Raw genomic sequence first — 21,982 nt, forward strand, 5'->3', positions numbered from 1 at the left:
TGATTGTTTCCTTTGCCTTGCAGAAGCTTTTTATCTTGATGAAGTCCCAAGGGTTCAGTTTTGCTTTAATTTCCCTTGCCTTTGAGGATGTGTCAAGTAGGAGATTGCTGCGGTGGAGGTCTAGGAGGTTTTTCCCTACTTTCTCCTCGAGGGTTTTGATGGTTTCCTGTCTCACATTCAGTCTTCAGCCATTTTGAGTTAATTTTTGTGTATGGTGTAAGAAAGTACCACCTCTTCTTTACGCATTCATCAGTTGACGCACATTTGGGCTCTTTCCATAATCTGGCTATTGTTGATAATGCTGCTATAAATATTGGGGTGCATGTGCCCTTTTGAATCAGCATTTAAAAAAATTTGTTTATTTATTTTGAGAGAGAGAAGCAAAAGTGGGGTAGGGGCAGAGATGAGAGAGAATTCCAACCAGGCTCTGTGCTGTCAGCGTAGAGCCTGATGCAAAGCTGAAACTCATAAATCATGAGATCATGGGCTGAGCCGAGATCAAGGGACAGATGCCAAACCAACTGCACCCATGCACCCCCAAAATCAGCATATTGTATCCTTTGGATAAATATCTAGTAGTGCAATTTCTGGGTCATAGGATAGTTCTATTTTTAACTTTTTGAAGAACCTCCATATTATTCTCCAGAGTGGCTGAACCAGTTTGCATTCCCACTAACAGTACAAAAGTGTTCCCCCTCTCTGTATCCTCACCAATATCTGTTGTTTCAATAGTTGTTAGTTTTAGCCATTCTGACAGGTGTGAGGTGGTATCTCATGGTGGTTTTGATTTGTATTTCCCTGATTATGAGTGATGTTGAGCATCTTTTCATGTGACTATTAGCTACCTGGATGTCTTCTTTGGAAGTGTCTATTCATGTCTTCTGCCCATTTCTTTACTGGATTGTTTGTTTTATTGGGTATTGAGTTTGATAAGTTCTTTATAGAATTTTTATATTAACCCTTTATCTAATATGTCATTTGCAAAAATCTTCTCCCATTCCATTGGTTGCCTTTTAGTTTTGTTGATTGCTTCCTTTGCTGTGCAGAAGCTTTTTTTTTTTTAATGTTTATTTTTAAGAGCAAGAGCTAGAGCGAGAGTGAGAGAGAGAGAGAGAGAGAGAACGAGCAGGGGAGGAGCAGAGAGAGAGACACAAAATCCAAAGCAGGCTCGAGGCTCTGAGCAGTCAGCACAGAACCTGACACAGAGCTCAAACTCAGGAATTGTGAGATCATGACCTGAGCCGAAGTTGGATGCTTAACCAACTGAGTCACCCAATTGCCCCCAGAAACTTTGTATCTTGATGAGGTCCCAAGAGTTTATTTTTGCTTTTATTTCTCTTGTCTACTATTTGACTAGAATTCATCTTTGGGCACTGCCTTTGACTTGCTTGGTCCAATGTTAGCAGGAATACTGTTAAGTCAGGAGTGCCTGGGTGGCTAAGTTGGTTAAACATTGGAATGCTGATTTTGGCTCAGGTCATGATCTCACTGTTTGTGAGATTGAGCCCTGGCATTGGGCTCCGCACTGACAGTAAGGAGCCTGCCTAAGATTCTCTCTCCCTCCCTCTCTCTCTCTCTCTCTCTCTCTCTCTCTCTCTCCCTTTCTCTCTTTCTCTATCTCAAAATAAATAAACATTAAAATAAATTAATAATTTAAAAATAATGTTAAGTCAGTTCAGATACTACCCAACCCACCCCCCATATCTGAGCACCTTTTGATTTCTGATAGCCATGGCCTACCTACAGCAAAAATCCTGCTAAGTAGGCAAGAATCCCACTACCCTTGAATTTTCAATCTACTGACCTCCTCGCTCTGCACTTTGGCTATTAATCTTCCCTTGTCCTCATTGTATTCTGAGTTGAGCCCCGTCCCTCTTTTCTGTTGCTATAGTCTTAACACCTATTGCAATGGTCCCACATAAAGCATTCCTTACTGTTTTAACAAGTATCAGAATTTTTTTTCCCTTAACACCTCCCACTGGCAGTGCCTGGGAGGGACCATCTGCACCCTCCCTTGATAAACTGGGAACTTCCTCTAAAATCTACTTACATATTGGTTAATCTTGGGCAAAATATGGAATGGATTTGTTCCCCTTTCATTTGTTTGCATTCTAGTGAGAATTAGTGTTTTCTCTATGTTTGCTCCTAATTTTACTTCCTCCTCATGTGTGGTCTCTTCCAATTCTCCTCTGAGCATATTGTGTGTTGGAAATTTACCTTAGCAATTTTCTGGGGGAAAAGGATGAGGAGGGGAGTCAATTTTTCCCTTTTTTTTTTTTTTTTTTTTTGCTAACCACTATTGTGTCTTGGCTGGTTGTTATCTAACTCTTAATTGCATTTTACCTCAATGGAGTTTAAAAAATTGTTTGCCAAAATTTTCCATCTTTTTCATCATGATTTCATCTAGTGCTTCTTGGAGTGATGATCCTGTATTATGCAAGGGAGGACTGTGGATGACTTGCTGGCTCCTCTTTATAATCCCAAGAGGAGGACTCTCTTCAACACACTGTGCACAGGGAAGGTGAAGGCTTGGGGAGAAGCGACTTAGCCAGAGTCCCAATGTGGGGGTAACATCAGTCTGATTCCATTTTCTGAGCATTTCACCACTGTGCTATGCTAGAAAAGTCTCTCCCTTTCAGAGATTTCTTAAGTGCTTGATTTCTTCTTCTTCTTCTCCTTCTCCTTCTCCTTCTTCTTCTATTTAGCCTGTTATTATATTTTTTTCACCACTAAAATACTGTGGTGCATCCATACTGTGGCTATTTAGCAGTACAAAGAGATGAACTACTGACTCATGTGACCACTTGGGTGGATCTCCAGGGCATTATGTTGAGTTTGAAAAGCCACTCTGCAAATGTCATACACTGTATAAGACTGTTTATATGACCTTCTTGAATGACAAAATTATAGGGATGGAAAACGGATCAGTGGCTGCTCACGGTTAGGGATGGAGAGGGAGAGGGCATGGCTATAAAGGGGCAGCAGGAGTGACATACAGTTGGTGGTGATGGAACAGTTCTATTTCTTGATTTTGGTGATGGTTACATGAATATACACATGTAATAAAATGACAGAATTCTATAAAATTGAGAGAGTCAAGATTTTAATGACAAGGAATGCTTTTTTATGTAGGGGACAAAGAAGCATCTAGCTGCTGCCTAAGACCCAACTTCTAGGTCCAGAAGCCACTCTTCCTTTTTATTTTTTTAAATGTTTATTTATTGGTTTGTTTGTTTGTTTGTTTGTTTTGAGAGAGAGCTGGAGGAATGACAGAGAGAAAGGGAGACAGAGAATCCAAAACAGGTTCTCCGCTGCCAATTCAAAACCTGACGTGGGGCTTGGACCCATGAGCCATGAGATCATGACTTGAACTGAAGCTGGACACTTAACCAACTGAGCCACCCATGTGCCCTGAAAACCACCCTTCTTTGCAAACTTCACAAACCCCAGAGATAAGACCAGTGGGGCAAAAAGGCTGACGGTGGGTTCCCTGATTAAGCGGGAGAGGGTGTCTGCAGTAGACCTTGACTTGCTTTGAGTGTTTTCATTTTTCTGAAGTTATTTGCTTGAAATGCAGCCATATGAAGTGGAACAGAGTTTATTTTAATCAGTGAAATTAAAATAAAGGAAAAGAGGAATGGGGCAGGTGAGGCATTAAAAATTTGAAAAAAAAATACCCACAAACAAATCACAGACTTGAAAGGGGTATGCTGCCTGCTACCCCAAAAAGCTTAACTTAGGAAATGTGAAATTTTGGTGACAATGTCTCTCAACAAATTTAGATAAAATGGGATGAGACAAACTGGCCTTGACCCTTACCTATCCCCTCGCCAATCTCTCCTGCTCTTCCCCCCACTTCTTATTTTCCCCTCAGCTGTGTCAGGTTTAGCCACCCCCTCACCCAGATAATGAGTTAAAATGGACTTAAAAGAAAAGGTTCCACTTACTCAGCTGGAGGTGGTGGCTTCTCCCCGAGTACTTGGTACTTTCTGTCCATTCGGTTGGGCTTGGAGGGCCGTGAGATGCTGTGGGACAAAGGCTGGTCAGTGGTCCGGAGGCTGGTACAGACAGGCAGGTCTGTGGGAGCCCCAGCTAGGTTGCTAGAGGCTCTGGGCCTGCCTGTGGGACACCATGACCCGCATGTCTGGGACTGAATCCTTCAAGATACTGCACTATTCCTCAACAGCTGTGGAGACAACTGTATCATGGGAGTGAAGTCCTTATCACTAAACCTGACCCAAGACCCCTGGGAGGGGGCAAGGGGCCAGAAATCTGCATCCTTGCCTCCCTGTGGGGTGGACCCAAAGAAAAACAGGTAGAGGTGCTTTTCAAATAAGAATACAATATGCCCAGTTACAACTGAATTCTATATAAGGAGCAAATAATTTTTAGTGTAACTATGTCCCATGAAACATCAGACAGCCCCAGCAATATGGTCTTCGTTTTGTAACCACTGAGAGACTGAATGTACAAATGGCCAAGAGCCAGACTGTACATAAATACGGAATTCTGACCCAGAACCCACAGCAATGTGCCCAGGAAACCAACTCCTTTTCTATAATAAACAACTCAGGAAGCCAGCCTGATAGAAGTCAGACTTGGAGGAAGCCATACTGTCATCGTGGTAATCTGGAATGCTAAACAATGACTCCTGTAACAATTAGCTTCACATGGTCAGAACTTGACTACTAACTGACAGCTTCCCTAAAGTTTGTCCCTGCTTCCAACTCACGACCAACCAGGGAAAGTCAAATATGCAGCCCTAAATAATCACATAGAATGCCTGCTGCTAATTAGCCTGTCTCCAGCTTTCCCACATCAACAACGTCCAATAAAGGCACTTAGAGCCTTCCCTTTCTCTGCTACATAGCCTTTTCACTCCCTTGCCTGCCTTTGAGTCTCTGCTAAAACAAAAGTGATGATGGCTGACCCCCTTGGTGTACCAAGGTGCGAATAAATAACCTTTGCTTTTCTCATTTGGTTGGTCTTATGTTTATTTCCCCATTACAGATGACATTGATGTTCATGGACCTCTTGGAGGTATGCAAAGCAGGAACGGCCTCACTGCTACTTCCTCAAAACCAGGAATCAAACCATATAAACGAGGGCTCACAGAGAACCCAGAAGTCAGTTCAGCCACTGGCTCTGTTACTCGCCTTCTATTGAATCAATGCCAGGGGTCAGCAGGGCCCACATTCACTGAGCCATGAATCTAATGACCCCTATGGGGGCAGAGTGGGCAGAGTGCCTGGCCAAGATGCAGAGGCCCAGGATTTCTCCTGCAAGGAAAGCCATCTCCAACGTCCCTCTTTTTGACCCAGATGAATGAGTGTGGGAGGAGGGCTGGGATCTACCAGCTGTCACCATGGAAAACCACTGAACACCCAGATGAGTTCTCAAGGTGAAAGGCCTGTCTGAGCCACATCACTCAGCAGGAATGAGCACAGACCTGACAAATGCCAGCTTCAGAGCCAACCTCTCACTGGATCCCTTGGGATCTCAGAGCTGTGAGTACAGGTGGTACATTCTGAGGACAGTCTGGTAAATGGACAAGGTGGTCTCTGGCCTAAATCTAGGGGGACAGGGAAGGCATTTGGGAGGAGGAGATCCTCGGCAGCCCAGCATCCCTACCTCATTGTTGAAGTGGCACTGGCATTGGACAGGGCCTTCCTCACGATGTGCTCTCCCCGGTTCCAGTGTCGCTTCATGCCTTTGGCTGATGAGGATGCAGGAGAACAGAGGACCCGAGATGAGAATGGACCAGGTGGCAACACTGGCTTCCCCACCGCCAGTGCCTCCAAGATCCCCAGGCCTGTTTGCCTCTACCTGTCTGGGACCGATCTTTGTCGCACTGCTGGGTTGAGCATTTTGAGTCAGGAAGTCTGAAACCAAAGGAAGGATATGAGCTTTTCCCATGACCATGAAGACAGCTCAGGGTAGGCGTTGGGCACCATCCCAGTTAGTGCACAATATCATGTGAACCTGTCCTATTATGAAGCCCATTTTAGAGGAGGAAACTGAGGCTTTAGAGAAAAAGCCCTTATACAAAGTCACAGGCTGTCATGGATGGGAGCGTTGGAGGGAGGTAGAACCCCAAAGATGGTCCCTGAAGGCTCAGGGCCAGGAGTTGTGCTGGCAGGGCCCCATTGTACACCCCATGGCCACTCACTGCAGGATCCTCTTAACCACTTCCACAGCTGGGTCTTCAATCATGGACTTCCCCATGCGGCTTGGCTGGGCAAAGGACTCGGGGGTGACCAAGTCTACCTTGGCTTCCTCTTCAAGGGCTTCTGAAGACACCAAGATGTCACTCTCCACCTCTAGATTGGTCATGATGTTGTCCTGTAGGCCCAAGAGAAGGGCCTGAGTGTGTGGGCCCAGTCTACATGGCAGGGATGATGAAGACAGTTTGGGTTCATGTTCCAATACCACCCAGCCCAGGAGCTGCAGCTGGAGGCTAGCTGCCAGACTCTTTGAGTCTTTATTTTCCTTCTAAAAAATGATAATGGTCATATCTCCTTTAGAGAGTCATTCACTCATTCATTCATTTATATGTGCATGTTGGCTTTCAAAAATATTTCCTGGTACCTGATTGCTGCAGGGCTCTGCCCTAGTCCTGGGACACAGGGTGGAGAGGTAACATGTATTTTTTGTTTTTGTGGGGTTTACAGTCTAGTCACAGAGACAAACATGTAAAATGCATTTCTACAAGTAAATGTCTCGTCAAAATTGGGACCAGTGCTATGAAAGAAAAGTTCCAGAGTTTTCCATGAGGTTGATGGTCATGGATTTAGAAGGCCAGCTCACAGATGTGCCCAGGGAGTGTTCTTGAAATGGGTGAGTGAATGAATAAATGTGTGGACAAGTGAGTGGCCAATACCCCCTACAAGTCAGACCTTAGAGAAAGGGGAGGAGCAGTGGCCCGCGGTGAGGGCTTAGTTAGGCTGTTCCCTATTTTATTTGAGTCTTGTCTCAGCAGTGGACTCTAAGAGGGACTGGACTCCTGAGTTCAGTCCCAAAGGGCGCAGTGCTGGTGATACGATGAAGGGTTAGTATTGGTGGCATGATGGGAAGAGCCTCCCCATAGAAAGAATGGCTGGTTCAAAATGTGGCAGCAAGAGGGTAGCCAAAGCAGAACTTGACGGATGTTCACTCATGCCCATATTGGTTCTATGTCACATACTCTTGGAAGTTGGTTAAGTGCCTCTGGTGTTCAAAACCTGGTATGAGAGGCTGTGTGCAAGGTGAGGGCGACAGAAGCTCTGCCCTCTTGGGGCACACAGTCGGAGAGACGGCCCCTAAAAATGGAGACCTCACAGTGGTCTGTGAGAGAAGGCCCAGTGGGACGTGACATTTTTGGGGTGGTAGTGGGGGGTGAGAAATGAAGAGACCATGGAAGGCAGACCAAAGAGGCTGCTGTGAAGGTTCGGTTAAAGGATGTGGATTTCACTGAGTCATCAGGAGAGTGGCACAGTCAGACTGACATTCTCCAACACTAGTCTGGCTGCAGTTCAGGGAGTGGATCACGAGGGGAAGTGAGAGGAAAAGGGCAGCCACATGGGCAAGAAGAAGTGGTGGAGGTGGGGTGGGGAGAAGCCAGTGGTTGCTCATGGGTGTGGGTGGGAAGGAAAAGGCTGAAAGACGAGGGTAGCTGGAGGGCTGGTAGCTGGTAGATCTTGGTGGAGGTGAGGAGATGGTGCCAGGAGGTGAGGAATCTCCTAAGATTGCAGGGAAGGGGACTATCTGGGATTCAACCAGATCTGACTGCACAGCTTATGGTCTTTCCAAGGCAACCTCGTAGGCCTGGTATCCAGCAGGAGCCTGGGAGCTCTCTCTTTCCTTAGGCTCTGCTGAGCTCTGCAGGCCTCCTGAGAGCCTAGACAATAGCTCAGCCACTGTTTTCCACTGCCCAATCCCTTCCTCTAGTGTGCATTCCTTACAGCAAAGACCACTTGAGTCATGGATACTGTGTCCAGCCTGCAACTGAGATACTGAATCCTCTGGCCCAGTTTTTCTTTCCAAGTCCGGACCAAGCCAAGGAGGTCATCCGTAGTCACCACCTAGGAGAAGAAAGCCACAGGAAGTAAGCTGCGGGAGGGCCGCCTCCCTCCATCTGAAGCACAGGCCTCTTGGTTCGAGGAAGGCCCCTCACTTGCAGGGAGGGCCTCAGGAGAGTGGGTCATGCTGGCTGGCTCTCTGGGGCAGCAAATCCTTCCTGATGGGGTGTCAGGAGTTCTAGTCCTGGTCTTACGGGATCATTCTGGGCAAATGATTTAAATTAGCTCAACTTGGTCTCCCCATCTGCGTGGGACACAGAATGTTCCCTGGGATCTCTTCCAGCTTTGACACTCTAAGAAGGAAACATTTGGCCCCAAATGGCCATGCTGTGTATGAGTGAAAAGACCACAGCTTTTCTGGAAAGCGCTCTAACCATTTCTATGACAAGGTCAGATACACATCCCTTGGGCAGTCCTACAGACCCCGCCCCAGGCAAGTGTAAGGATGTTCACCTTTGCTGTGCACCCACACATCACTTGACAGTCCTCACACTTGGTCCCCTGCACCACTCACTGACCTATATAGATGACCCAGGCCAGGAGGTGCCTTGGCCTCTTTTACTTCCTTCAATTCTAGTACATTCTGAGTCCTAGCCATTCCCCCGCCACTCAACTCTGGAATTGGAAGGTGTCCCTGGTGGTACCTATTCAGGCCAATATTCTCTCTGTTTCAGTTATGACACCCTGCCTCACTCCTCCTTCCCTCCCGGCCTTTCTGCACAGAGCAACCAGAAGGCCCTCCTTGCATGTATGTGGCACTGAGCAAGTGACCCTGGCCACACCTGTCCCTGGTTCCCACCATCTTCACCATGCAACTGAGGCATCGTTCGCATCTCCTGATCATACAACCAGTCTCCTCCATCAACACAGGATGGCCTGCCCGCCCGAGTCCCCTGACCTGGCCAGGAGGCTGTGAGAGCCCCAGGCACCCTGTCCAACACCCAGACACCACAAGAAGAGGGCAGTGGGGTTGGAGAGGTGAGGAAATGCAGGGGAGCAACTATTTCTGCTCTGGAGAGGTAGAGCTGTCCCTCCAGGGATTGACAAAGGGGTCATGGCAGATTAACCTGGCCTCCCCCTGTTCCCTAGGGGTCATGAAGAAATAACTGCATGAAAACACAGAGGTCACAGGGGCTCTGTAAAAAATGAGAATAATATGAGGGATGTGTATTCACTCAGTGCTTTGTGGATATTTGAACTTTTCTTAAGAAGCATGTGTTACTATGCAAGAAAAATCAATAAAGCTAGAGACTAAAGGCCCTCTCAGTGCTAACAAAAATAAAACCTCAACTCAGTCACTGAAATGGAAGAGAAAAGACAAAGTTTAGTGAGGAAGGAACATCCCACTCAAGACACCTCCAGCTGAGACATCCAGTTCTCGAGGGCCTGCTTGAGCTGTTGGGAAAAGATTGCTTGAGGAGGCCAGGGCGGATGTAGAACAGAGGACAGAGATGTATGCTGGTGGCAGAAAAACAAGCAAGTAAACAACGTAAATACCCAGAGACCTGCTGTGCCCATCCACCTCTCTAATCTGGACCTTTTTAACTAGTAGTAACAGTAGACAACAGTAGTAAACGGTTCATGTGCAATGATCAAAACAAGTGACTGAAAAATCAAACAAAAAGTGGTCATTCAGAAGGCAGAATCCTTTCTTCTAGGGCTGAGTTCAAATTATAGGAAGGGAAGCCTGGGGGCACCTGGGTGGCTCAGTCGGTTAAGCGTCCTGCTTTGGTTCAGGTCATGATCTCATGGTTTGTGGGTTCGAGCCCTGCATTGGACTCTATGCTGACAGCTAGCTCAGAGCCTGAAGTCTGTCTTCAGATTCTGTGTCTCCCTCTCTCTCTGACCCTTCCCTGCTCATGCTATTTCTCTCTGTCTCTCAAAATAAATAAAAAACATTTAAAAATTTTAAGAAAAAAAGAAGAAAAAGGGAGGGAAGCCTGGTAAGGGGTGTCAGAGAGGGGAATGAGGTCACACCAAAGCCCCACACTCTTTGGATTCTACATGCCTGCTGGGTAGGGGCTGGGGGCTGGAGGAGGTGGCTGTTTTCTCTTCCTTAATTCCATTGAATCAAACAGGGGTTAAATAAGAAGGCTCAGAGGCCCCTCTGCAGCTGGAAGAATCTTGATGACAGATGTAAGTTTACTTTCAGTTTGATACTTGTGTAATGGCATCTTTACTATTCATAGCCTAGCAAATACTGAATACTTACTTTTTTATCTCCCTGTGAGTTTCGACACATTTCTATTTTCCTTTGAAGCTGTTCCAGAGAATAATTCAATCCATCTGTTTGCATATTGGATTTTGCGACCTAGAAAAACCAGAACTTCCCAGATTTGTTTCTAGAATACTTATTTTGATCAGCAAAATGTTCAGCAAAATATACTACCTAAGACACGAATGAAATATTGAAAAAATGAAATGGAGGGCCAGCGGGAGGAATGCACAATGTTATCAGAAACTAGATCAATGTAAATGTAAAAGTTTTTGTTCTGTTTTGTTTTTTTACTGTCAAAAATAAAATCGACAACCCACAATAGTGGTTGAGGGCATTAGGATGACCACACTCATGACCTACTAGTGAGGGTTGTTCTATAAAGCCACCTGGAAAACATATAGAGTCTTAAAACATTCATAGTCCACCCCAGTAATTCTAGCTTTGGGAGATGCCCTGCAGACATAATCAGAGTTCCCTGTGCAAGGGTATTTATCATACCACTGGAATAATATGTGAAATCCACCAAATATTTCTCCAAAAAGGAATGGCTAAGTAAAAATGGCAACACATTCAGGAGAGGGAAGCCAGAACAACAGTGTTTTCAAATCATCTTTAAAGATTATATAGCTTACAAAATGGTATCAACAGTAAGAGGCCAGTTTTGGTTTTGTGTACATATACATATATATTTTATATATTATATTGTATGTACAATATATATAAAACCTTCCCATGTATAGAAAAAAGCTTAAAAATAAGTCAAAGTCTTTCCTGGCTTTATTGAGCTATAATTGACATATAACAGTGTGCAAGTTTAAGGTATACAACGTATGCATTTGGCACATGTATATACTGCAAAATAATAGGAGACTGAATTAGTAATCAAAACCCTCCCAACAAAGAAAACCTCAGGACCTGATGGTTTTATGGGTGAACTCTACCAAACATTTTTTTTAATGTTTTATTTATTTTTGGTAGAAAGAGAGATAGAGCATGAAAGGGGGAGGGGCAGAGAGAGAAGGGGACAGAAACCGGAAGCAGGCTCCAGGCTCTGAGCTAGCTGTCAGCACAGAGCCCGATGCGGGGCTCGAACCCACGAATGTGAGATCTGACCTGAGCCGAAGTTGGACACTTAACCAACTGAGCCACCCAGGCGCCCCTACCAAACATTTAAAGAAAACGTCACACCAGTTCTTCTCAAGCTCTCAAAAAATAGAGTAGTAGGGAATACTCCCAAACTCATATTACAGAGCCAAGACTATCCTGCCACCAAAGCCAGATAAATACACTACAAAAAGGGCACCTGGGTGGCTCAGTTGGTTAAACATCTGACTTTGCTCAGATCATGATCTCACAGCTCACGAGCTCGAACCCCACACTGGGGAGCTGGTGCCCTGCTTCAGGTGAGCATGAGCCCCACTTCTGGTGAGCATGAGCCCCGCTTTGGGTAAATACAAGCTCCATTTTTGGGCGAGCCCTGTTTCTCTCTCTCTTTCTCTCTCTCCACCCTTGCTCATTTGTGCCCTCTCTTTATCTTAAAAACAAAACAAAACACTGCAAGAAAGCTACAGATCAATATCCCTTATGAATATAGATGCAAAAATCAACAAAAGATTCAACATGCACATGAAATTCAACAACACATTAAAAGGATTGTATACCATGATCAAGTGGCATTTACCTTTGGGATGCAAGGATGGTTCTACATATGCAAATTGATCAGTGTGATACCACATTAATAGAATAAAAGACAAAAATCATTTGATCAGTACAGTAGGTACAGAAAAAGCAATTGACCAATTGGTCTACTCAATTTCCTATTGGTTCATGATTCAGTCTTGATAGGTATGTTTCTATAAACTTATCCTTTTCTTCTAGGTTATCTAATTTGTTGGCATATACTTGGTAATAGTAGTCTCATGATTCTGATATTTCTGTGGTATTAGTTTCAATGTCTTTCATTTCTGATTTTATTTGAGTCTCATCTCTTTTTTCTTAGTCTAGCTGAAGGTTTGCCCATTTGTTTATCTTTGAAAAACCAGCTCTAGCTTCATCAACCCTTTTTATTTTTTTTCTGGTTTCTATTTCATTGATTTCTGATCTGATCTTTGTTATTTCCTTCATTCTGCTAACTTTGGGTTTAATTTTTTTCCTAGTTCCTTGAGATATACAGCCAGGTTGTTTGAGATCATTGACCTGGGTTTACATTTTGAAATTTAAAAAGGTTTTTTTAATGTTTATCTATTTTTGAGAGACAGAGCATGAGCAGGGGAGGAGCAGAGAGAGAGAAAGACACAGAATCCAAAGCAGCTCCAAAGTTAGCACACAGCCTGATGTGGGGCTTGAGCCCATGAACCGTGAGGTCATGACCTAAGCCAAAGTGGGAGGTTTAACCAACTGAGCCACCCAGATGCCCCTGACCTGGGTTCACATTTTGGCTTCATCATTGAAAAGCTCTGTGTTCTTATTCAAGTCATTTAATTATTCTCTGCCTCAGTTTCTCTCTTAAATAGGAATAAAACAGTACTTGCCTCCTATAGTTCTTGTGAAGACTAACATAGCTGATCTAAATAAGTCAGTTATCAGGATGCACAGTGCATAACAACTTAGCGAATCCTAGAGGCTCTTATAATTGATTTAATCATCCTGGCTGGATTTTAAGTCTCATGGGGCAAAGCCCACAGTGGTGTCTCCAGCACTTGGGACAGTGCAGGTATTTGTGTGTGTGTGTGTGTGTGTGTGTGTGTGAGAGAGAGAGAGAGAGAGAGAGAGAGAGAGAGAGAGAGACAGAGAGAGAGAGAGAGAGAGGTAAACATTTTCCAGGGGAAGAGTGAATCTGCCCTACCTCGCACTTGATGTTCACTTGCAGATTTGTCAGCAACCGCTGGATTTTCTCTATGAAAATAAGGTCCACAGACAGGTTATGAAATTTGCTTTCAAACTTACTGATGACATCATTGGCCTGTAAAGAAATATAAAAAGTAAAGGAGGGGGCATCTGGGTGGCTCAGTCGGTTGAACATCCAACTTTGGCTCAGGTCATGCTCTCATGGTTCGTGAGTTTGAGCCCTGCGTTGGGCTCTGTGCTGAAAGCTCTGAGGCTGGAGCCTGCCTCAGATTCTGCGTCCCCCTCTCTCTCTGCCCCTCCCCTGCTCATGCTCGGTCTCTCTCAAAAATAAATAAACTTAAAAAAAATAACATTAATCCTTTAAAAAAATTGTAAAGGAGGGAGGCTTATTTGTAGAACTTATGGACTTTGGAAGCAGAGGGGGACAGGGTCAATGTTTTGGAAAGGGGGCTTGGCAGGGCCCATCAGGCAATGAGCAAGAATGCCCAGGAAGCCTGGCTAGAGGTCAGGTGCAGGGCTCCCCAACCTGGTCCAGGTATTCACTCTCCATCTTCTCCATGTTCGTCATGATTAAACTTTCAACAAACTCTATCCGAGAAGCTTCCTTTGCCAGTCGATGACACAGGGAGTCAATTTCTTCAGGAGAAAAGTTGCCTCCATCAGAAAACAATCTGAAGATAGTTTGGGAGAAAGAAAAGCCACTAATCAGACCTGAAACCTCCCACCCATCCCAAATACTGTGGTTGACAAGGCTTTAGATTAAAAGTATAAGATCACAGAAAAATGAATGCAGATGTTTCAAAGACAGAAGCAGTGAAACAACCCAAATGTCCGTCAAGGGATGAACAGAGAAATGACACGTGGTCGGTACACACAATGGAACAGTGGTCAGCCTTAAGAAGGAATGAAATTCCGACCCGTCACATGGATGAGTGTTGAGATATTACGTTAAGTGAAATAGACCAGACACACAAAAGGACAAATATTGTATGATTTCACTTACATGAGGAACCTCTAGTAGCGAAATTCATGGAGACAGAAAATGGAATTGTGGCTTTGGGGGCTGGGGGGAGGAGAATAGGACTTAGTGTTTAATGTGTTCAGAGTTTCAGTTTATGAAGAATAAATTTTGGAGATGGATCATGGTGATGGTTGCATGACCATGTGAATGTACTTAATGCCATTCAACCGTATGCCTGAAAATGGTTAAAATGGACAGTTTTATGTTCTATATGTCTTGCCACAATAAAAAAACTAAGGGGGAAACAAGACCACTTCTCAACAGAGAAAGCCCGGTGCCCACAGAGGCCCGACGCTGGCTCTCACTTGCAGTGCTTGATGAACTCGACGTTGGTGTAGTGAAGCTTGCCCAGGCTCTCCTCCAAGTACTGGCGGAAGCTGCGCAGGGACACCTGCATGACGTCGACGTAGCTGAGCAGCTCCCGGTGCAGCGCGCTGCTGAGAGTAACCAGCCTGGGGGGGCACAGGAGGACATGAGTAACCAGCCTGGGGGGCACAGGAGGGCACGATGGTGACCTGCGCGTGGGAGGGCAGCCTGCGGGGGCGCCAGAGCGCCACTGTGGCGCCCATCTGTGGGAGCAGCAGAACCACCGCCATGTTCCTCTGGGTAGAAACAGAAGCTTAGAAGGAAGCTCAAATTCCAGGGTTCTGTAGGGCACAGTGTGGAACTCTCAGTGTGCTGGGTCAGAGGACAGCCCTCTCCTCGCTCTGGGCCTTGCCACCAAATTACTAAAGGAATCCACCAGGTCCCACTGGATCTTCCTCCTCCCTGCGGCACAAACTTTCTCTCTCGCACCTGCGCCTGGTGTTCTCCCGAAGGAGCACCCTGTAAGTTTCCTCTTTACCTTTAGTCCACTCTAACAGCGACCTCTGGTGTACCTGACCGCTGTACAGACACCTGTGAGGGCTCCTCACCTGTAACCTGAGGCCTCCTAACTGCACCAGAGCCTCCATCTCAAATCCCTGAATGGCTTCCTTGGAACCATTGCTCTGCTGTGAGCATATCCCCACCTCCAGCTGGGCCAGTACTCCTTCCTGAAGGGAAAATTCTGTCTCCTCTTCACCTTCTTCCAGGCCACGAGGCCTCCTGCAAGAAGCTTGTCCTGATTTTCCTTGATGGAAGTGTTCTTTTCCAGCATGGACATTTCAGGGCAGGTTAGTAGCATCCTGCATCCTGAACGTGCGTGCCCTTTTCTCTCCCTAGCTGCTCACCCAGTCCCCCAGGCTCCAGCCCCCAGCCAGACAGTTCACACAGTTAGACTCCTTTGTGTGAAGAGGAGAGCTGAAAAGAGAAGGTTGCTGTGGGGCCTGGAAGATTGATTCTTTCATATCCATCAAGGAGGGACCACTCCTTTGAGAGCAGCTACCTGACTGGGATTCTAGGGCCACGGGGCCAGGGTGGAGACTCCCAGGGCCCTACCTCTGGCTCTTCGTGGCATTCAAGAAGATGTGCTCCATGTCATAAATCTTCTTGCAGAAGTTTTTGCTTTTTATGTTTTGCTCTTCTTGGAATTGGTGGAACATCAGCCTCTTCTTCCTCAGCGTCTCAATCACCCCAGCACAGTGGCTGTCCAGCCGCTTTTGATGAAGCAAGAGCTCAGCTGGAAAAGAATGAGGCTGTTGAGATTCTCGAGGATCCCAAGTCACCTCAGGACATTCCTCTCCTGGAGAGTGACAGCTGTCCTTGCCAGGGGTTGGCTTGGGAATGGGCGCAGATCTCAGAGAGGCCAATCTGACACTGCCGCAGGGTGTCTGAGAGGAGGCTGTCCAGGCTGTGTGCAGGGAGGGCCCTGCGGGTGGAGACTCCTGGGAGCAGGTGGGATGGGTGGACGTGCTGGGAAGGGCAGTGATTGCGGTGAGAGGCTCTGGAGAAAACAACCAGCACAACACTGGGCAGTTGGAGTTTATTGCTTTAAATCAGTGACTACTCTTTCCAGGAGCCTGAATTCCAACAGACTTCTACAGTGGAGTACACAGAACCTGGATGTGGCCAGAAGGGATCCATCATCGCGCCAGGTAAGTCCACTCTCCCTACCTACTGCCCATACTGCTGAAAGTGCTGTCCTCTCAGCTCAGCCACGAGTGAGTGCAGTGATTCTGGGGCATTGTTTCTCTGACCTTGATCTCCCAGTTGTGCACTGGGCCAGGGAGCCAGGGAAAGGCAGGAAAAGAGCATCTCAATTTATATTTAAATTTAATGCACCTATTTTCCAAATGAAGACAATGAGGTTCCAAGGCCAAGCAGGTATCCCAAGGCCACAGGCTGTCTGATTCCATATCTCTGTCACTGCTCCAGGCAGGAAGAGTTTGGGTGGGACCATGTGAGGTCTCTCTAAGAGCTTGAAGGGTCTATGAAGAAGCTTGAGATATGACCCCAGTGAAAACCAAACAGGATCATTGAGGATCCAACTAAAAGTGTGCCACCCACTAATGGGGCCCTCTGCCTGAGAAATGGCACTTCTTTTTAAGTTATAAACCATAAGCTGAAATTAATGGCTACCACTTGCTCATGATTCCTCACTGTGCCATTTCAGGGAGAGTTGATTACCACCAACAATATCCCCTCCTACAAGCAAGCGAGGGATCAGGGAGGTCAGGCTAACTGTCCAGAGTCACATAGCTAGAGGCGGTTGAGCCTGAAAGCGCTGATTCCTGAGCTACAGGAAGCATCCGCTATGCCGGTGACTGGACAGGTGCAACAGGTGCGTGAGCAGCTCTAAGATCACGCTGCTAAAGCAGGACAATACTCTTCATTTTAGCATCTAAAAGTCCTGCTTAAACCAACCCTTTTTAAATCTCAAATGTGGGTATGTTCCCTCCCAGCCCGGGAGCTGGAACCTTCACATAGGGGCACCTAATGAACACAGAACTGTGGTGGCACAGACACAGCTGTGTGAGGCAGGGTGGCCTTCCCCAGGCTGGGTCCGTACCTGCTCTGACATTGTGGATGTCCTTTTCAATGAGCTTGGCTCTTGGCTCGTGTAGGTGCAGACGCGTCTCTAGTTCTGAGTCCAGCTCATTAATCTTGGTGGCCACCGTGACCTGGGTTTTGAGCATACATTGGTCAAACCACTTCTCTAGGTGCTCGAAAAAGCCGGCTCGAAGTCTGAGGGAGAGACCAGGGAGGGTCAGCTCTGCCAGCGGCAATGGCCACAGGGAGAGCTTCCATATAGATATATAAAATGCTTCCCTCTTTTACTTCTTCCTTATTTTATTTCCTAACTACATTATATTCCTTTGTCTAGATGGACTATCATTGAATTTAACCAGACCCCTGCTGGAGGACACTGGATGGTTTCCAACCATTTGTTCTTCAAAAAAGACTGCAATGAATAACCTTGTACGTAAGTCAAGGCATAGAAGCATTTCTGTAGGATAAATTCCCTGAAATGGAATTGTTGACTCAAAGGCTAAAATACATGTGTGGTTCTTGAAGATATGGCTTAACTGCTTTCATGGCAAGGCAACCTGTTCCCATTTCTCCGCAGCCTTGGAGTGTACTGCCAAACTTTTGAATTTGACAGTTTTGTCATGTTATGACCAAAACTGGGCACACTGCCATGTGTTTAAGACTATATAATTCCTTTTTCTGCACACTATGCATTGATTTATTTTGCCCATTTCTCTTATGTGAAGATGCTCTTTTTCTTGTCAATCTCTTTATATGGGAACTCCCTTAGGTATTAGGAACAGGCGGTCATTTGACTGCAATGTGAGTTGCAAACACTTTCCCCAATTTATCACTTTTTCCTTTTCAAAATTTATGTGTTGTTAAGATGGCTATGTATTGTTAAGGTATTGGTTGTCCCCAGATTTATTTATAGATTCAGTGCAATAATAAAAAGCTCAGCAGACATCTCCTTATAGACACCGATGAGCTGATCTCAAATAAATGTAGGAATGCAAATGGCCAAGGATAGTTGAGAAGACCAAAACTGGAGAACATACTCTACCAGATACTAAGACTTAGTATGAAACCACAGTAATCAGGCTGGGTGAGGCAGTAATGCAAGGATAAATATACGGAGAAACAGAAAGGAGGCATGACAGACCGTGGAGAGGGGGGAAGCCTTCTGGGGTCACCTGGTTATCCGTATGGAAAGAAATGAATCTGACTCCTATCTCACATATAAACCAAAATTAATTCCAGGTGGATTTTACATCTACCTGTGAAAATTTAAAACAAGAACACTTGTAGTAAATACCATAGGAGGATATTTTCATGACCTTGGGGCAAGCAAAAATTTCTTAGATAAGACAGAAAGCACACCAGTTGATGAAAAGGACCTTGTTACAAATAAGAATTTCTTTCTATAAAAAGATACCTTAAGAGGGCAGAAAAAGGGGGGCTGGGTGGGTCAGTTGGTTAAGCAGCTGACTTTGGCTTAGGTCATGATCTAATGGTTTGTGGGTTTGAGCCCTGTGTCAGGCTCTGTGCTGACAGCTCAGAGCCTGGAGCCTGCTTTGGATTCTGTGTCTCCCTCTCTCTCTCCCCTCCCTTGCTCATTCTCTATGTCTCTCTCTCTCTCTCAAAATAGAATAAAGACATTAAAAAAAAAAGAGTAAAAAAAAAGCAAGCACAGAGAAGGATAAACATTTGCCAGGTATTTACCTAACAAAAGTCTCATATCTAGGATAATGATACTTACATAAATTAGCAAGAAAAAAGAGACAGAGGCAAGACGGTGGAGAAATAGGGAGCTCCATACTTCCTGCCTGCATCTTTCAAACAAAGAAGGGCTGAAGCCAAAGGACACTGAACCACAAGAGTCTGGGAGGAAAAGAGACAGATTCCACTAAGAAGACAGCCTCATAGGTGAGTGATTGCAAACTGGGGAAGATAAAAATGGCCAGGACCCAGAGGAATGGAAGGGAGGGAGCTCCCACTGTGGAGAGACGAGGGGAAGAGAAGTGTCCCTAGAGAAGAGAAAAACCTTCTCCTGGGATGGAGAGGGATCCTATCATTCCATCTCTAACCACAGGGAGTTCCGAGAGATCCTGTCACTAGCTGCGGTGCTTTCTTCGGGCCGGGTGCCCTGGTCCCAGTCGGCACCAGGAGGAACTGCTCTCCTACTCTGCCTACTCAATCACCGGCTTGCAGGATTACATTTCGGGCGGTATCATTAAAGTGTGCGGACTAAGATCTGGAAACGAGGCAGGGCTTGGACATAGAACATGGCCTACCTTGGCTACGCCCACAGCACAGGGAGATCAGACCCAAAAGAGTGACTTGCAATGCTTGCTTTGAGAAGGGACTGGGGTGCCTCCATTTTTCTCCCCACAGCCACCAAGGCAGGGCCTCAGGGAGCGGCCCTCGAGACCCACAGTGGAGGCAAGACCTGCCTACACCAAACCATGCCCATAGTGCTGGAGAGCTGCTTTTTTCCCCTTTTTAATCAGAGCCCAGGGCAAGACCAACATTGATGCATTGCTGTGATTAACTCTAGATCAATTCTTGCTATTCAGATATATTTTCCCTTATCTCATTCTTATCTCTCCCCTCTGCTGGACTGGGCACTCTGGTTATTGGTTTGCTTAAACAGTCACTCTTAATCCATTCTCTTGATGCATATTCTACACCTCCATTGTTACCTTTCTTTCTCTCTCTGTCTCTCTCTGTAATAATCAGACTATATAGTTTCTCTGGGTAACATTATCTTCATTTCTTTCTCCTTGCCTCCTACCATATTCTCTTTTTTCTCTCTCTGAATTAAGCCTTTTAGTCTCTCTACCCTGATGAATGTTCAGTTTCTCTATCTCCGCACTCCTGCCATTTCTCTCTTTGTATATGCTCTCCACCAGCACTGCCTCCACCCTACTCTTTATTTGTAGCTGGGATTTCTGGTTTTATGCTTTTAGACTGCCTTTTGTCTTTTGTTTTGTTTTGTTTTTTTTCTTTTGGTTTGCTTGTTTGTTTGATTTATCTGTGCATTTGCATGCTTTTGTTCCCTGTTTGTTTATCTATCTGTTTTTCTTTCCAGGGCTACCTCAAGAAACAAGCCAAAGTACACATGATGGAGAGTCCTAAACATCACTACGAGTAGGGAAATAAAATAACCAAAGGCACAACAAGAGAAACCAAGGGACACCATTAAAAGAACACTTCCTGAATGGACAGGCCATAGACAGTCAATGAGCCTCCTTTAATATAGCAGAACTCGCAGGTGCAGAGTGCATAACAGGCTTTTAAAACTTACAAGAGACAGAAAGTTATCCAAAATGACAAAATGGAAAAATTCTCCTCTAAAGAAATTCCAGGAAGAAATGACAGCTAAAGAATTGCTCAAAACAGATATGAGCAATATACTGACCAAGAATTTAGAACAGTAGTCATAAAATCAATCACTGGGCTTGAAAAAGGCATGGAAGACACCAGAGAAGCTATAGCTACCAAGATTATGGACCTTAAAAATACTTGTGATGAATTAAAAACTGCTATAAATGAGGTGCATAATAAAATGGAGGCAATCACTGCATGGATTGAAGAGGCAGAGGAGAATAGGTAAATTAGAAGACACAAATATAGAAAAAAGAGCTGAGAAAAAGAGAGATATATTGATCCAGGAGCACGAAAGGAGAATTCGAGAACTGAGTGATGCAATCAAATGGAACAATATCCGTATCATAGGAATTCCACAAGAAGAATAGAGAGAAACAGGGGCTGAAGGGGTACTTGAACAAATTATAGCCGAGAAGTTCTCCAATCTGGGGAAGGAAACAGACATTGAAATCCAAGAGGCACACAGAACTCCCCTCAGACGTAACTTGAATCAATCTTCTGCACAACACAGCATAGTGAAACTGGCAAAATATAAGGATAAAGAGAGAATTCTGAAAGCAACTAGGGATAAAAAGGCCCTAACATACAAAGGGAGACCTATCAGAGTAGTTGCAGACCTATCTACTGAAACTTGGCAGGCCAGAAAGGAATAGCAGGAAATCTTCAATGTGATGAATAGAAAAAATATGAGCTAAGCAAATCTAGCAAGCCTGTCATTCAGAATAGAAAGAGAGGTAAAGGTTTTCGCAAATAAACAAAAATTGAAAGAATTCATCACCACTAAACCAGCCCTACAAGTGATCCTACAGGGGACTCTATGAGGGAAATGTTACAAGGATCACAAAGTACCAGAGATACTACTATAAGCAAGAATGATACAGAGAACAGAATGACTCTAAACCCATAGTTTTCAATAATAACACTAAATATAAATGGACTAAATGCTCCAACCAAAAAATATAGTGTAGCAGAATGGATAAAAAACCAAAATCCATCTATTTGCTGTCTACAAGAGACTCATTTTAGACCTGAGGACACCTTCAGATTGAAAGTAAGGGAATGGAGAAATATCTATCATGCTACTGGAACTCAAAAGGAAGCCAGAGTAGCCATACTTAGATAAACTGGACTTTAAAGTAAAAGTAGTACGAAGAGATGAAGAAGGGCATTATATAATAATTACAGGGTCTATCCATCAGGAAGAGCTAACAATTATAAATGTCTAAGCACTGAATTCAGGAGCACCCAAATATATAAAACAATTAATCATAAACATAGGCAATCTTACTGACAAGAATGTGGTAATTGCAAGGGATTTTAATACACCACTTAACAAAAGAAAAGATAACCATAGGATCCTATCAATGGAGGGAGAAAAAGCATTAGACAAAATACAGCATCCTTTTTTAATAAAAAAAAAAAACCCTTAAGAAAGTGGGATATAAGGAACATACCTAAACATCATAAAAGTCATTTATGAAAAGCCCACAGCTAATATCATCTTCCATGGGGAAAAACTGAGAACTATCCCCCATGAGATCAGGAACACAACAGGGATGT

At 44.9% G+C, this 21,982-nt stretch overlaps 1 protein-coding gene across 1 annotated transcript in view; it reads right to left on the reverse strand.

The window, feature by feature from the left end:
• CCDC180 (coiled-coil domain containing 180) overlaps positions 1 to 21,982 on the reverse strand; it is a 70,636-nt gene that overhangs the window by 13,543 nt on the left and 35,111 nt on the right. The window contains exons 22-33 of the mRNA XM_029919652.1: positions 17,073 to 17,248; positions 15,563 to 15,743; positions 14,449 to 14,595; positions 13,649 to 13,793; positions 13,121 to 13,237; positions 11,957 to 11,977; positions 10,270 to 10,368; positions 7,941 to 8,060; positions 6,170 to 6,342; positions 5,827 to 5,882; positions 5,632 to 5,716; positions 3,948 to 4,025 (exon numbers count right to left, since the gene is read on the reverse strand). Of these exons, the coding sequence (XP_029775512.1) occupies positions 3,948 to 4,025; positions 5,632 to 5,716; positions 5,827 to 5,882; positions 6,170 to 6,342; positions 7,941 to 8,060; positions 10,270 to 10,368; positions 11,957 to 11,977; positions 13,121 to 13,237; positions 13,649 to 13,793; positions 14,449 to 14,595; positions 15,563 to 15,743; positions 17,073 to 17,248 (1,398 nt within the window). The remainder of the gene's footprint in view (positions 1 to 3,947; positions 4,026 to 5,631; positions 5,717 to 5,826; positions 5,883 to 6,169; positions 6,343 to 7,940; positions 8,061 to 10,269; positions 10,369 to 11,956; positions 11,978 to 13,120; positions 13,238 to 13,648; positions 13,794 to 14,448; positions 14,596 to 15,562; positions 15,744 to 17,072; positions 17,249 to 21,982) is intronic.

This window comes from Suricata suricatta, chromosome 13 (genome assembly GCF_006229205.1).
Source record: "Suricata suricatta isolate VVHF042 chromosome 13, meerkat_22Aug2017_6uvM2_HiC, whole genome shotgun sequence".
In the NCBI taxonomy this organism is placed as follows: domain Eukaryota; kingdom Metazoa; phylum Chordata; class Mammalia; order Carnivora; family Herpestidae; genus Suricata; species Suricata suricatta.